Source organism: Capra hircus (assembly GCF_001704415.2).
Source record: "Capra hircus breed San Clemente chromosome X unlocalized genomic scaffold, ASM170441v1, whole genome shotgun sequence".
NCBI lineage: Eukaryota > Metazoa > Chordata > Mammalia > Artiodactyla > Bovidae > Capra > Capra hircus.
Genome location: NW_017189516.1, coordinates 9000313 through 9017894, shown reverse-complemented (window position 1 = coordinate 9017894; position 17582 = coordinate 9000313). Strand labels below are relative to the sequence as shown.

General features: G+C 35.6%; 1 protein-coding gene across 2 annotated transcripts in view; it reads left to right on the top strand.

Moving 5' to 3' along the window:
- The window catches only part of CHIC1 (cysteine rich hydrophobic domain 1), a 41915-nt gene extending 24639 nt beyond the window's left edge, over positions 1-17276 (top strand). Inside the window, exons 4-6 of one of the 2 annotated variants that reach the window (XM_013976426.2) lie at positions 14558-14614; positions 14855-14914; positions 16230-17276. In XM_013976426.2, coding sequence (XP_013831880.1) covers positions 14558-14614; positions 14855-14914; positions 16230-16280 — 168 coding nt within the window. In that variant the 3' untranslated portion in view covers positions 16281-17276. The remainder of the gene's footprint in view (positions 1-14557; positions 14615-14854; positions 14915-16229) is intronic. The other variant, XM_013976427.2, reaches the window with a different exon arrangement.
- The last annotated feature ends 306 nt before the right edge of the window (positions 17277-17582 follow it).

Here is a 17582-nt window from a genome sequence, read left to right as displayed (position 1 = left end):
GTGTCCTAATCTCTTTTTATAAGGACACTAGTCATATTGTAGCAGCAGTGTATTGGATTAGGGCAAACCCTAATTTTTGGGTTTCCCTGGTGGCTCAGATCATAAAGAAAATGCCTGCAATGTGGGAGACCTGGGTTCGATCCCTGAGTTGGGAAGGTTCCTGGAGGAGGGCATGGCAACCCACTCCAGTATTCTTGCCTAGAGAATCCCCATGGACAGAGGAGCTTGGTGGGCTATAGTCCATGGGATTGCAAAGTCACACACAACTGAGTGACTAAACACATAAACACTAATTATCTCATTTTAGCTTAATTACCACTTTAAAACCCACATCTCCAAATATAGTCACATTCCCAGGTACTAGTGATTGTGACACTTGAGTATATGAATTTGGGGGGAACATAATTCAATCTGTAATAGATAAGGGAGGACTTCTGTCATTTTGTCTTTTGTTTCCCATGTGTCATATCTTTTTTTTATACTCCCTCCACTACTTCCTGATTTTATATTTAAATAATTTATATAGTGTGCCACATGCCTTCTCATTTCCTTATTTGTATATATATTTAGCTATTTTCTTATTTGTTACTCTGGGGATTATAACTAATATCTTAAACTTGTAACATACTAGTTTGAATTAATACCACTTTAAATTCAGTAATATACAGATTCTGCTTCTGTCCATGCACATACCTCCCCATATGTGTTATCACAAGTTGCATCTTATATATTATATATCCTTTAATATGTATTTATAATTATCATTTTATACATCTGTCTTTTAAATCATATAGTATGAAAATAGAAATTTCAAAATAAAAACAACAATGTTGGCTTTTATATTTATTTATTCAGTTTTACTGATGTTCTTTATTTCATCATATAGCTTGAGTTATTGTCCAGTGTTCTTTCATTTCAGTCTGAAGGACACTTTTTATCATTTCTTATGCTGCTGCTGCTGCTAAGTTGCTTCAGTCGTGTCTGACTCTGTACAACCCGAGATGGCAGCCTACCAGGCTTCCCCGTCCCTGGGATTCTCCAGGCAAGAACACTCGAGTGGGTTGCCATTTCCTTCTCCAATCCACGAAAGTGAAAAGTGAAAGTGAAGTCGCTCAGTTGTGCCTGACTCTTAGCGACCCCATGGACTGCAGCCTACCAGGCTCCTCCATCCATAGGATTTTCCAGGCAAGAGTACTGGAGTGGGGTGCCATTGCCTTCTCTGATCATTTCTTAAAGGCAATTCTAATAGCAGTGAACTCCCTCGGTGCTTATCTGGGAGTATCATAATTTCTCCTTTTTTTGAAAGCATAGTTTTGTTAAGTATAGAATTCTTGAATGACATTTTTTTTTCCTTTAGCACTTTAAAAGTGTCATTCTACTTCTTCTTAACCTCTTGGTTGCTGATGTGAAATTGGCTGTTAATCTGACTGAAGAGCTCCTTATACATAAGTTGCTTCTCTATTGCTGCTTTCAAGATTTTTCTTTTTGTTTTTGGCTTTCAAAGGTTTGAATAAAGTTTCTATCAGTATGGGTCTCTGAGTTTATCCTACTTGGAATTCATTGAGCTTCTCAGTTTTCCTTTTTCTGTATGTGGACTCATATTAATACCTGGTGTGCTGTGGTTTTAGCCTGAGGAGCTCCCCACAGTATTTCTTATATGGTAGGTCTGTAGGCAGTGGATTCTCTCAGTTTTTATCCAAGAATATTTTCTCATTAGTACTTTTTATAGATAATATCTTAATTAATAGACTATTTTTGAACAATTTGAGGTTTACAGAAAAAAAAGAGAGAAAAAGCAAAGTTCCCATATACCTCCCTCACTCAACCCCCAATTTTCCCTGTTATTAACATCTTGCTCTATTGAAGTACAGTTGTTAAAACTGATGAGCCAGTATTGACACATTATTATTACTAACTAAAGTCCATAGTTTACATAAGAGTTCGCTCTTCATGTTGTACATTCCATGGGTTTTGATGATGTATAAAGATATGTACCATCATGTATACCAATATACTTTGGTATGTTAATCTTGTATCCTGCATCCTTTCTATAATTGCATATTAATTCAAGGAGTTTTGTTGATTTTTCAGGTTTTCTACATAGACAATCATCTATGAAGTAAGATAATTTATATTTCTTCTTATTATGTATACCTTTTTTCTTATCTTATTGCATTACCTAGGACTTCTAGAATGATATTGAAAAGCAGTGGTGAGAGGGAATATCCTTGCCTTGTTCCTGATCTTAATAGGAATAGCTTTGAGTTTCTCATCATCAAGTTTGATATTAACTGTAGGTTTTTTGGTAAGATGTTCTTTATCAACTTGAAGAAGTTCTTCTCTTCCTTGTTTGCCAAGAATTTTTCTCGTAAATGAGTGTTGTATTTTGTCAAATATTTTTTCTGCCTCTCTTGATGTGATTATGTGATTTTTCTTTTTTAATCTGTTGATGGGATGGCTTACATATTAATTGATTTTTGAATGATGAACCAGATTTGCATATGTGAGATAAACCCACTTATTGTAGTGTATATTGTTGTATTTCTTTGCTAATGTTTTGTACAAGTTTTTGCATCTATGTTCATGAGAAATATTGGGTCTGCAGTTTTCTTTTCATATAATACCTTTGTCCGGTTCTGTAATACTGGCCTCATAGAATGAATTAGGAAATATTCTCTCTACTTCTGTTTTATGGAAGAGATTGTAGAGTGCCACGTCCAGCACAACAGGTGAGAAAGACCTGAAACGGGTGAGCACATAATGAAAAGACAGACACATATAATTTGGCAAACGAGGAGTCAGGGGGCCCTCCTGCCCTCCATGGCAGGAAGACAAAATGGCTCCTTTCAGCCCATACTTTAATTGGCAGAAGTCACATGAGCTCATTAAGGAATAGCTATACTGGGGAGTTTGGTTAGCACAGGCTCTGCTGTTGATCAGGAATATCTTGTTTTGTTTCCATGGAGATGGATGCAGGGGTAGGCAGTGAAGTGGAGCAGAGAGCAGGTCCCACCCCAAGAATATCTGTTCGGCATACTTACTAGGATGATCACAAGGGCGCAGTTTGCCACACTCTCGAGTCTGGTCTCTGCTCCGCCAGGCTGCAACAGTAGAGCACTGGTATTTCTTCCTTAAATGTTTGAACCCATCTGGGCATGATGTTTTCTATTTTGGGAGGTTATTAATTATTGACTCAGTTTCTTTAATAGACAGAAGCCTATCAAGATTGTCTATTTCTCCTTACATGGGCTTTAGTAGACAGTGTCTTTCACATAATCAGCCCTTTTCATCTAGCTTATCAAATTCATGGGCATAGATTTGTTAATAATGTTCCTATATTTTCCTTTTAATGTCCATGGCTTCAGTAGTGATAACCCATATTTTGTTTCTGAAACTTTGTAACATTTTTGTCTCCTTTCTTTTTTTTGTAGTTAACCTGCCTAGACACATTAATTTTACTGATCTTTCAAAGAGCCAGTTACTTATTTGTTGACTTTTCTCTATTGAAGTCCTATTGTTAGTTTCATTGATTTTTACTCTAATTTTTATTTATTTTCTTCTTACTTTAGTTTGCTATTTTTTCCCCTAAGGGGCAAGCATATATGGTTGATTCAAGGTATTTCTTCTTTACTAATATATATATTCAGTGCTACTGCTTTTAATGCATTCCACAAATTTTGATAAGTTTTGTTTTCATTTACATTTAGTTCAGAGTATTTTAAAATTTCTCTTGAGATTTCTTCTTAGCCATGTGTTACTTGAAAGTGTGCTATTTAATCTCTAAGTATTTGTGGATTTTCCACTATTTTTCTGTTGTGGTCTCAGAGCATATGTTGTATGATTTCTGTTCTTTGAAATCTCTAAAGATGTGTTTTATGACCCACAATGTGGTCTGTCTTGGTATATGTTCCACCTCAGCTTGAGAATAATCTATCATTTGCTGTTGTTAGATGAAGTAGTCTGTAGATGTCAGATATATCCAGTAGATCAGTAGTGCTCTTGAATTCACCTGTGTCCTTACCAACTTTATGCCTACTTGATCTGTTTCTGATAGAGGGCTATTGAAGTTGCCAACTATAATAGGGGACTCCTCTGTTTCTCCCTTCAGTTCCATCAGTTATTGCCTCATGTAGTTTGATGCTCTTTTGTTAGGCATCACTTCAGTCACTCAGTCAATGTCCGACTCTTTGCGACCCCATAGACTGCAGCAACCAGGCCTCCCTGTCCATCACCAACTCCCAGAGTTTACTCAAACTCATGCCTATTGAGTCAGTGATGCCATCTAACCATCTCATCCTCTGACATCCCCTTCTCTGGCCTTCAATCTTTCCCAGCATCAGGGTCTTTTCAAATGAGTCAGTTCTTTGCATCAGGTGGCCAAAGTATTGGAGTTTCAGCTTCAACATCAGTCCTTCAATGAATATTCAGGACTGATTTCCTTTAGGATAGGCTGGTTGGATGTCCTTGCAGTCCAAGGGACTCTCAAGAGTCTTCTCTAACACCACAGTTCAAAAGCATCAATTGTTTGGCACTCAGCTTTCTCTATAGTCTAACTCTCACATCCATACAAGGACTACTGGAAAAATAATAGCCTTGACTAGATGGAACTTTATTGGCAAAGTAATGTCTCTACTTTTTTAATATGCTATCTAGGTTGATCATAACTTTTCTTCCAAGGAGTGTCTTTTAACTTCATGGCTGCAATCACCATCTGCAGTGATTTTGGAGCCCACAAAAATAAAGTCTGCCACTGTTTCCACTGTTTCTCCATCTATTTGCCATGAAGTGATCGGACTGGATGCCATTATCTTAGTTTTCTGAATGTTGAGCTTTAAGCCAACTTTTTCACTCTCCTCTTTCACTTTCATCAAGAGGCTCTTTAGTTCTTCTTCACTTTCTGCCATAAGGGTGGTGTCATTTGCATATCTGAGGTTATTGATATTTCTCCCAGCAATCTTGATTCCAGCTTGTGCTTCCTCCATCCCAGCATTTCTCATGATGTACTCTGCATATAAGTTAAATAAGCAGGGTGTCAATATACAGCCTTGATGTCCTCCTTTTCCTATTTGGAACCAGTCTGTTGTTCCATGTCCAGTTCTAACTGTTGCTTCCTGACCTGCATACAGATTTCTCAAGAGGCAGGTCAGGTGGTTTGATATACCTATATCTTCCAGAATTTTCCACAGCTTATTGTGATCCACATAGTCAAAGGCTTTGGCATCGTCAATAAAGCAGAAATACATGTTTTTCTAAAACTCTCTTGCCTTTTCAGTGATCCAGCGGATGTTGCCAATTTGATCTCTGGTTCCTCTGCCTTTTCTAAATCCAGCTTGAACATCTGGAATTTCATGCTTCACTTACATTGAAGCCTGGCTTGGAGAATTTTGAGCATTACTTTACTACCATGTGAGATGAGTGCAATTGTGTGGTAGTTTGAGCATTCTTTGGCATTGCCTTTCTTTGGGATTGGAATGAAAACTGACCTTTTCCAGTCCTGTGGCCACTGCTGAGTTTTCCAAATCTGCTGGCATATTGAGTGCAGCACTTTCACAGCATCATCTTTCAGGATTTGAAACCGCTCAACTGGAATTCCATTACCTCCACTAGCTTTGTTTGCAGTGATGCTTCCTAAGGCCCACTTGACTTCACATTCCAGAATGTCTGGCTCTAGGTGAGTGATCACACCATCGTGATTATCTTGGTCGTGAAGATCTTTTTTGTACAGTTCTTCTGTGTATTCTTGAAACCTCTTCTTAATATCTTCTGCTTCTGTTAGGTCCATACCATTTCTGTCCTTTATTGAGCCCTTCTTTGCATGAAATACTCCCTTGGTATCTCTAATTTTCTTGAAGAGATCTTTAGTCTTTCCCATTCTATTTTTTCCTCTATTTCTTTGCATTGATCACTCATGAAGCCTTTCTTATCTCTCTTTGCTGTTCTTTGGAAATGTGCATTCAAGTGGGAATATCTTTCCTTTTCTCCTTTGCCTTTCGCTTCTCTTCTTTTCACAGCTATTTGTAAGGCCTCCTCAGATAGCCATTTTGCTTTTTTGTATTTCTTTTTCTTGGGGATGGTCTTGCTCCCTGTCTCCTGTACAATGTTGTCATGAACCTCCGTCCATAGTTCATTAGGCACTCTGTCTATCAAATCTAATCCCTTGAATCCATTTCTCCCTTCCACTGTATAATTGTAAGGGATTTGATTTAGGTCATACCTAAATGGTCTAGTGGTTTTCCCTACTTTCTTCAATTTAAGTCTGAATTTGGCAAAAAGGCATTCATGATCTGAGCCACAGTCAGCTCCCAGTCTTGTTTTTGCTGAATGTATAGAGCTTCTCCATCTTTGGCTGCAAAGAATATAATCAGTCTGATTTCTGTATTGACCATGTAGTTATGTCCATGTGTAGAGTCTTCTCTTGTGTTGTTGGAAGAGGGTGTTTTCTATGATCAGTGCATTCTCTTGGCAAAACTGTATTAGCCTTTGCCCTGCTTCATTCTGTACTCCCAAGGCCAGATTTGCCTGTTACTCCAGGTGTTTCTTGACTTCCTACTTTTGCATTCCAGTCCCCTATAATGAAAAGGACATCTTATTTGGTTGTTAGTTCTAGAAGGTCTTGTAGGTCTTCATAGAACCATTCAACGTCAGCTTTTTCAGCGTTACTGGCTGAGGCATAGACTTGGATTACCATGATATTGAATGGTTTGCCTTGGAAACAAACGGAGATCATTATGTCATTTTTGAGATTGCATCCAAGTAATGCATTTCAGGCTCTTTTGTTGACTGATGGCTATTCCATTTCTTCTAAGGGATTCTTGCCCACAGTAGTAGATATAATGGTCATCTGAGTTAAATTCAGTTAAGAATTATTCAATTAAGACTTCCCTGGTGGCTCAAGACACTAAAGCGTCTGTCTACAATGCAGGAGACCCAGGTTCAATCCCTGGGTTGGGAAGATCCCTTGAAGAAGGAAATGGCAGTCCACTCCAGTACTATTGCCTGGAAAATCCCATGGACAGAGGAGCCTGGTAGGCTACAGTCCATGGGGTTGCAGAGTCAGACATGACTGAGCAACTTCACATTCACATTCAAGAATTGTTATGTCTTAGAAAGTTGACCCTTTTTCATTATGTAATATCTCTCTTTATTTCTGAATATTTTCCTTACTCTGAAGTCTGCTTTGTTTAAAATTACTAAAGTGACTCTAGCTTTCCTTTGATTAGTATTACTATGGTGTATCTTTCCCCATCTTTTTACTTATAGTTCTTATGTCTTCATATTTAAAGTGGTTGTCTTGTAAACAGCACTTAGTTGTTTTATTTCTTGATCCCTTCTGACAGTCTCTGTTTATTTATTTATTTACTTTACAATATTATATTGGTTTTGCCATACATCAACATGAATCTGCCATGGGTGTACACATGTTCCCAACCCTGACCCCCCCTCCCACCTCCCTCCCCATACCATCTCTCTGGGTCATCCCAGTGCACCAGCCCCAAGCATCCTGTATCCTGCATCGAACCTAGACAGTCTCTGTTTTTGAACTGATATATTTAGACCTTTGATATTTAAAGTGATTATTGTTATAATTTGACTAATATTTACCATGTTTGTTACTGTTTTCTATTCATTACTCTTGTTCTTTGTTCATATTTTTGTCTTGCAGTCTTTTTGACTTCTGTTTAATTATTTTTGTATGACAGTATTATTTATCTTCCCTTACTATATCACTAATCCTACTTTTTAATCTTTTTAGTGGTTGCTCCCTAAAGAGAGTTTACAATATATATACATATAAAACCAACCCAGGTCCCCTTTCAAATAACACGGTACCACTTCCCAGGTAGAACAATTGCCTTATTATAGAATATTCCCAGCTCCTCCCTCCCATCCCTTATATCATTACTGTCATTCACTTTACTTATCCATAAGCTATAATCATGGACTACATTATTGTTATTAACAAACTGCTATTAGATCAGTTGAGAATAGAAGAAATGAAAAATTTTATTTTGCATCCATTTGTTTCTTCTCTAACACTCTTTATGTAGATCCAGATTTCTTACTTGTAGTGTTTTACTTCTTTCTAAATAACTTATTTTAACATAAGTTATTTAGAAACTAAACAAGGAGGGTCTAGTAGCAACAGAGGCCCTTAATTTTTTGTCTTAGTCTTTATTTCTCTTTGATCTTTGAAGGACAGTTTTGCTGGGCACAGATGGAATTCTAGGTTGGTAGTATTTTATTTTAAAACGTTAAACATTTCATTCCACTTTTTTCTTTGCTTGCATAGTTTCTAAGGAGGTGGCTAATATGACTCTTATCCTTGCTTCTTTATATGTAAGGTATTTTCTCCCCTAACATCTTTGAACATTTTTCCTTGACTTTCTGTAGTTTGAATACGAGATTATTAGGTGTAGATTTTGGAGTATTTATCTAGCTTTGTTGGAGAAGGAAATGGCAACCCACTCCAATATTCTCGCCTGGAGAATCCTATGGACAAAGGAACCTGGCAGGCTACACTCCATGGGGTCACAACAGTCGGGACACAACTTAGCGACTAAACTACCACCACCATCCAGCTTTGTATTCTGAGCTTTTTCTATCTATGAGCATGATGCCCTTCATTAATTTGGGGAAATTGTATTGTCATTATTGCTTTAACTATTTCATCTCCTCTTTTTTCTCTCTACCTTCTGATATTTCTATTATGTAGGGCTTCCCTGGTGGCACAGAAGTAGAGTTTCTATTATGGGTCTATTGCTCCTTTTGTAATTGTCCCATAGTTCTTGGATATTCTGTTTTGTTTTTCTTTTTTCTTTTTCTTCTAGTTTTGTAAGTTTCTACTGATATGCCTTCAATCTTCATTAGTGGTTTCTTCAGCCATTTCCAATCATTGATGAGCCCATCAAAGGCATTCTTCATTTCTGTTGATATTTTGGCTCTCTGCCATTTCCTTTTGATTTTTTTCTATAGTTTCCATTTATCTTCTAACATTATCCATCTACTCTTTCATGTTATCCACTTTTTTCATTAGAGCATGTAGTATATTTTTCATAGTTGATTTATATTCCCAGTCTGATCATTTCAACATCTCTGCTATTTCTGAGTCTGATTCTAATGCTTGCTCTGTCTTTCCAAACTTTTTGTCTTTTAGTATGACTTCTGATTTTTGTTTGAAAGCTATACATGATGTCCTAGGTAAAAGGAACTGAGATAAATAGGCCTTTAAAGTGAGATTTTATTTTTTTGTTTGACTGTGTTTACTGTTTACTGTAGCTGTCACAGGGCTTCCCAGGTGGTGCAATGATAAAAAATCTGCCTGCCAATGCAGGAGACACGAGTTTGATCCCTGGGTCAGAAAGATCCCCTAGAATAGGAAATGGCAGTACACTGCAGTATTCTCACCTGGAAAATTCTAGGAACACTGGAGCCTGGAGAGCTACAGTCTGTGAGGTTGTAAAGAGTTCGACACAAATGAGCATGCATGCACATAGCTATTAGAAATCGAAGGCTAAACTTTTCTTAGTGTCCTTGTTTTTGTCTGGCCTATTTTCCTTGAATTTCCCTACAGACTTCTTAGACATCACCTGAGATGCACAGTTCTTTTAATTGTATTCCTTGTACTATAATACAGAAGCCTTATTGATGTAGTGGTAAGGTGCTGGGGAAGGAGGATTCTCTGGTGGCTCAGTGGTAAAGAATCCATCTGCCAATGCAGGAGACACAGGTTCAGTCCCTGGGTTGGGAAGATCCCAAGTACAAAGAAATGGCAACCCATTTCAGTATTTCTGCCTGGGGAACCCCATGGACAGTGGAGCCTGACAGGCTACAGTCCATGGGGTTTCAAAGAGTAGGACACAACTTAACGATTAAACAAGCTTTTGGGGGACTGGACATGATCTATAGTATTATGTCTGCTAAGTCAGTTGCTAAGTCACTGCAGTCGTGTCTGACTCTGTGTGACCCCATAGACGGCAGCCCACCAGGCTCCCCCGTCCCTGGGACTCTTCAGGCAAGAACACTGGAGTGGGTTGCCATTTCCTTCTCCAATAGTATTATGTCTAGGCTTAATTTTTTTATTGAGCCTGTGCTCCTGGGCTGTACCCTACAGAAGTGCTTCTCAGATTTTTTGTTGTTTTGTTTTCCCCTTTAGGTGGGACAGGAAAGCTAGAGGATGCTAGAGTTGTGTGTTGCCTTCTCCAAGATTGGTTAGGCTCTAGTAATATCCCAGTAGATTCGGCTCTGGTACAGTAGTTTCTCTGGAGAACAGGCTTTGCTAAGAAGAACAGAGTGTTCTGGGCATATATAAATGTGACTGACTGTTCTTCCCTTTCTCCTGCTGGAAGGATGAGGGGATTTTTTGCAATCACTGTGAGAACATGATAGGTCTCCTGGTAATAAAGTCATAAAAGTGTGGGAGTCTCCACCAAGACAGGACCTCTTTGGAATTTTGAACTCTCAAACTTGTCCCCACTGAGCTTCCAGCAATTTGTTAATTAAAGTTCAGATGTTGATATCAAACAAACAGCAGCAACAAAAATTGCTATCCTAGTCCTAGTTCCCACACAGTTTTCCTCTTCTGCATTTCTATTCTGGTAAGTTGTGCACAACAAGGTTTCCAGTTTCTCCAGATCTTCACCAACATTCACTATTCTCCATTTTACTGATAATAGCCACCATAATGAGTGTGAAGTGATATCTCATTGTGGTTTTGATTTGTATTTCCTTAATGACTGGTAGTGTTGAGCATTTTACATTTGCTTATTGACCATTTGTATATTAGGTACTTTGCCCATTTTGTAACTAGCTTGTTTAGTTATTTGTTGTTGAGTTGTGGCATATATATATATATATATATATATACACACATATATTCTTATTATTAATTCTCTATCAGATAAGTGATTTGCAGATATTTTCTGCCATCCTTTTGGCCTGTGCTTCAGTGTCATATCTAAGAAATAATTGCAAAATTCAGTGTTGTGAAGATTGTCTCCGTTTTCTTCTAAGACTTTTGTGATTGTCATTCTATTTTTAATTCTTTGATACATTTTGAGTTAATTTTTGCATATGGCATAAATTTAAAATTCAACTTAATTCATTCACAAATGGATATCTGGTTTTTGCAGTATTTATTTAAAAGTCCTTTTTCCCCATTGAACAGTTGTCACTCTTGTCAGAAATCTGTTGACTGTTTATTTGAGGGATTTATTTCTAGGCTCTCTGTTCTATTCCATTGGTCTATATGTCTATCTTTATGCCAGTACTGTATTCTTTTGGTTATTATTGCTTTGTAATAAGTTTTAAAATCAGGAAATGTGAGTCTTTTACATTTGTTTCTCATTTTCAAGATTTTTTGGCTAATAAGAGTCTTCTGGGGTTCCATGTGAATTTTAAGATGAAATTTTCTATTTCTATGTAAAAAGTCACTGGTATTCTAATAAGGATTGTGTTGGATCTGTGATCATTTTGGATAATAATGTCATCTTAACAATATTAAGTCTTTCAATTTATGAACACAGGATTCTTTACATTTATTTAAGTCTTTAATTTCTTTTAGTATCATTTTATAATTTTATGTGTACAAGTCTTTTGCCTCCTTGCTTAAATTTATTAAATATTTTCTTCTTTTGATACTATTGGGAATATTATATTTTCTTAATTCCTTTTTTGAATTGTTTACTGCTGTTATATAGAAATGCATCTGAATTTTGCATGTTGATTTCACATTTTGAAATGTTCCTGAATTTGTTAGCTAGTTCTAACATGGTTTTTTGTGGGTTCTTTAAGGTTTTCTACACATAATATAATGTCACCTTCAAAGAGAGATAATTTTATTTCTTCCTCTTTGATTTGGATGCCTTTTATTTCTTTTCTTGCTTAATTTCTCTGTCTAGAATTTCCAGTAATATGTTGAATAAAAGTGGCAATCATTGTCTTCTTTCTATTTTAGAGGAAAAGCTTTCAATCTTTCACCATTTAGTATGATGTTAGTTGTGGATTTTTTTCTTAACCTAAAGCCAGGGAGAGTGGGGTCTGCTAATATTCCCCATCTCTCATATCTACCCAGAATATGTCTGCCATAGGACACTGGGAAGATAGCAACTGCCACTTAGTTGTAAGAGCAGCTGTAACAGCTCACCTACAACATAGATGTTGTAGAAAGAGGGACTCATTATTTGCCAACTATCCTGCCTATTTTTCAGAAGCTGTGGGTAGGGAAATAGTTGCTGCTCTCCTGACATCACCCACTTGATTTAGGCCTTTTATTGCACGGAACTATGGAAAATGGGATCTACCTATTTTCACTGTCTGCCCAAACTAACAAAATTAACTTTTAAAATAGTCTTGCTTGTACCTTTTATATCATATCTTAAGGGGGCTTTGCCTAACTCAAGATTTAAAAGATGTACTCCTGTTTTTTCTTCTAGTTGTTTTAATGTTTCATTTCTTAATGACTTGGTCTTTGATCCATTTTGAGTTAATTTTGTGCATACGCTATTTTAAAAGATAAATTTGACTTAATCAAATTAAAAGTTTTTATGTGTCAAATATAACATCAAGTTAGTAAGAGCCCACCCAGAATGTCAATGTGAGAACTAACTCATGAATATATACATATATATATATATATATATATATATATATGGGATATTTTCCATTTATTTACCTCTTTTGAAATTTACTTTAGCAGTGTTTTTTGTTCTTTGGGGTTTTTATTTGGCCACACTGTGCAGCTTACAGGATCTTAGTTTCCCAACCAGGGATCCAACCCAGGCTCCCTGGACCACCAGGGAATTTCTTTTAGCAATGTATTTTAGTTTTCACCTTACACATCTTATACTTCTTTTGTTAAATTTATTCCCAAATATTTTAGACTTAAATCTGTTGTGAATAGGGATAAATTAGGAGGATGGGATTAACATATGAAAAGAAAAATCTATTGTGAATGGGATTAATCTTTTACTTTCTTTTTTAGGAGGATGGGATTAACATATGAAAAGAAAAATCTATTGTGAATGGGATTAATCTTTTACTTTCTTTTTTAGATTGGTCATTGATAGTATATAGAAATAAAATTGATTTTTATATGTAAGAACCTTGTATTACTTTTCTGTCTAGCATACCAAATTTCCACAAACTTAATGACTTAACACTATTTTATTAATTCACAGTCAGAAGTCTAGGTACAGTGTGGCTTAATTGGGTTCTCTTATTCACAAAGAGTCAGACAACTGAGCGACTTCACTTTCACATTTTTTTTTTTAATTAGAATCTTACAAGGCCAAAAGCAAGGTGCTGGCAAAGCTGCATTCCTTTCTAGAGATTCTGGGAAAGAATTTACTCCCAAGCGCTTTCAGATTTCAGAAATCATTTCCTCCTTAGACTTTCTATGTGACCTTTCCATCTTAAAGCCAGCAATGATGGTTTGAGTACTTCTTATGTTTCAGACCCCTCTGGCTATTCTTCCATCAGCTGGAGAAAATTCTCTGCTTTTATGGGCTCATGGAATTACATTGAGTCTGCCAAAATAATCTAGAATAATCTCCCTATTCTAAAGGCAAATGATTAATAACTTTAATTACATTGCAATGTCCCTTTTGCAATGTAGTGTAACATTCACAGGTGTAACCCCAGGAAGTGAAGATCATGGGGGCCAGAATTCTTACTTATTAGTTCAAGTAGTGTTTTAGATTCCTTAGGGTTTTCTCTATACAAGATCATGTCCTCTGCAAATGAAGATGGTTTCATGTTTCCTTTTACAGTTTGGATGCCTTTATTATTTTTGTCTAATTGCCCTGGCTATAACATCTATATGCTGTTGAATAAAACTAGCGGGAGGAGACATCCTTATCTTGTTCCTAATCTTAGGAGGAAAATATTTAGTCTCTCTCCATTTATTGTGATTCCCTGATGGCTCAGATGGTAAAGAATCCACCTGCAATGCAGGAGACCCAAGTTTGGTTAAAAATAAAAAATGCCTAACAGTCTTTAATTTTAATGTTTTGGAACATTTTGCAAACTTTTCTTATTCCTTTCAAAATACATGCACTCCAAATGGAAACTCAGCCTCTGTCTTCCTGTTTACTACAGTGCTGCTTCTCTTGTTTTTGTTTTTTCCTCTAAATACAAATTTTTCAACTGCCTGATTTTGTACTTCTTTTCAGTGGAAATTCTGATATATGTTGGTTTGTTTTACTCAACTTGTAGACCTTGACTACTATTTGTCAGGTATTATGCAAAGAACTCTGATAGGAAAACATTTGATGAGTAATCAGATTAGCTTGGCATATTATATGTATGTTAAAAAACTAACCTTGTGAAAAGATATACGAAAGTCTAGATTTAGGTTCATAAATGGACTACTAGCAGTACTGGTAATGTTTTTATATAGTCCAATTAATGGACTCACAACACAGAGTAATTTGTACATATTTTGTTTTGAAAAGAAAAGGCAAGAGGAGAAAATAATGGGATCTTACAAGTAAGCAGAAGAATATACACATAGTTTACAAAGCTCTTCATCTTGTAACAAAGTCTTGATTCTTTCTTATAGACCAGAAGATCAATTCAAAAGTTGTTAGAATGGGAAAATAACAGATTGTATCACAAGGTAAGAAAGTTTAAGCAAATAAGTATTCCATTCATATTTGCATTAATAAATTGAAAAAATGGAAAATTGTCAGCCACAAAAGCATGAATTAGAGAATACTCACTTTTTAATATTTGTTCTTTACAAAGTATTTTTAAAAGTATCTTATTCCTGGATTGTTGTTCAGTGGTTTATTCAAATGTGTAGGTAATAATTAGTATAAATTGTTGTTAAAATTCTTAACAAACTTTACCTTCTTAGCTTGCTTTGCACTGGAAGTTGACTAAAAGGAAATGTGAAACTAGCAATATGATGGAGTATGTAAGTATGCAGTTATCTTTAATTGCATATTTTTGGATTCCATCCTGAATGTTACATTTTACTGTATTTATCATTTGTCACATCTTCTTTCTACCTTTTTTCTTCTCAGCTTGAACTTTTGTCATTTGGAACATAGAGGTTTCCTTCCACATTTTTAGGTTTGTAGCCAACATAAAATATCTTGAAAGCTGACAGTTATTTACATCTTAGAAAAACTTTAGCTACTATGCTCAGATGAAAACCTGGTAAAACCTTAATCTTTTTCTAACACAGGTACAAACCATAACACATGTTGATGGGCACAGATGAACAAATATTTCTAAATGTAATCTTGTCAAAACTTACATAAAATAGGAATTGACTTCTGGATTCATATTCCTGGCTTTTTTTTTTTCTTAGCTGATATTTATTAATAGGTTTCAGTGAAGAAACTATAGATTCTAGTTTTTTTAAACTGAAAGATCTGTGATCTTAGTCACAACACATAAAGTCACATATAGCCCGTGTGACAGATAGGGTATCATTAACATTCAAAAGAATATGAAATTTATCCAAACTTTAAGTTGCTGACATGTAATATATATTTAATAATAAACATTCCATTTCTATTTCATAAGTAAGGATTATTATGTATCTTTCTCCACTTTGAATAGTTTTGAGGATAATGTGCAAATGACCACAAATCTAAAATTCTCTGTAGGTAAAACCTTGTATAAATTATTGTAACTTTGTGTAACTTTATAAATATATTATTTTTATTTCCAAACCTTTTTTAAATTAAAATGTTTTAATCAATCCATTTGAACACTATTTTTTACAAAAAAGCTTCTAAAAGATAGTAATATTCAACCAATATCAGCTGTTGTAATTGAAAAATATGTAACTGTAATATAAGTGAAGGTATTTTTTTCTAATTCTAACCCTAATAAATTTTTGCTAGAGATTCTAATAAAATTTGTATCCTTCCCATTTAATCGCTTCCACTTTGCTACAAAAAAATGGGAACCAAGGGAAAATGGGAAAGACATTAAAATATAATAGGGTTTGCTTTTCTGTTAACTAAATGGTTACTGTAAATCAGATAATAAAAACTATTAGCTATAGCAAGTAATTATGTTTTTCAGTTTAATTGCCAATCTAATGATAACTTGTGGTAAGTTCCTTTTGTAACTGTTTTATATATTTCACTTGCTTTATAGTATAAGACCAAAACATAGTCCTGTGAGAAGTGATTATAGATTTTGGGGGTTATGTGTAAGTTGCAGTAAAATTGTAAAATTTTGTCAATATATCCTTGTTTATTTTTATTTTACAGGTAATACTAATAGAATTCTTACCAAAATATCCCATATTCCGACCTGACTGAGGAGTTTTATTCAGTCACTTCTGTTTTACCTGTCATTTCCTACCCTTAGTGCCTTGTAGATGATTTTGGAATGAAGATGGTCTCCTTTGCTGTGTTCAATTTATTCTTTATAATGGTAGAATATTCTCCTCACACTTTTCATTTGTGTTGATTTAAGAAGAAATTTTGCACATCCTTTTTGTTGTTGTTAAATGAGGCTTGTATTTTGCACTGTCAATTTTTAAATAAATACACACATATATGTGTATGTGTATATATATATATATATATATATATATATATTTGCCACTAAATATAACATCAGTGCAGGTGTTTAAAAAACAAAAACATGTTCTGAGCATGCTGCCTTATAATTTTCATACTTACTGTTTCTAAATATGCATCATTTTTCTAGGCTATTTAATGCTCTGTAATCCCTTACTGAACATACATAAATAAGCTTTTGGTAGCTTTAGAAACGGTTTTACTCGTACCTGCTTTTAAAGGACATGCAATTAATAGCACTGGTTTTGTCCTGCACTTTGCTTAATTATCACTTATATTAGTGGATAAAATATTTAAACTCCTAAAGACCTGTAAATATTGTTTCTTTGCATAAAGTAAAAAAATGTGATATGTCATGGTTTACAGAATGTACTGTTATTCTTAATGTGTTGCCAACAATTCTGCATAAATTTTAATGTGAATGAAGTTTGCAAGCATCCTTTCGAATGTATAGATTGTTAACATGCTGTGTTATGGCAAAGCCATAATAAGTATGTTAAAAATTTCAGGTGTGGGCAGGATGGCCCTTTGTAATGAGAAGATTAAAATTGAAATCATTGTCTGAGATCTTCTGCATTGCACCTGAAACCAAGAACCTTATTTTTTCCATTTAGTTCAGTACATCCCATTTTGTCCTCCACTTACAAAAGAATTCATTTGACATCTGACACATTTCACAGCCTCACTCTCCTCATTTGTCTCCCTTTATGTATCCTTTTCTTCACTTGGAAATATACAGGATTATGACCTTTAAGGAGTGTCTCAAGTTTCAGATGTTTTAAGAAGTATCTAGACCCCATCCACCCCACTCCAATACTCTTGCCTGGAAAATCCCATGGAGGGAGGAGCCTGGTAGGCTGCAGTCCATGAGTTCGCTAAGAGTCGGACACGACTGAGGGACTTCACTTTCACTTTTCACTTTCATGCATTGGAGAAGGAAATGGCAACCCACTCCAGTGTTCTTGCCTAGAGAATCCCAGGGATGGGGGAGCCCGGTGGGCTACCATCTATGGAGTCGCACAGAGTCGGACATGACTG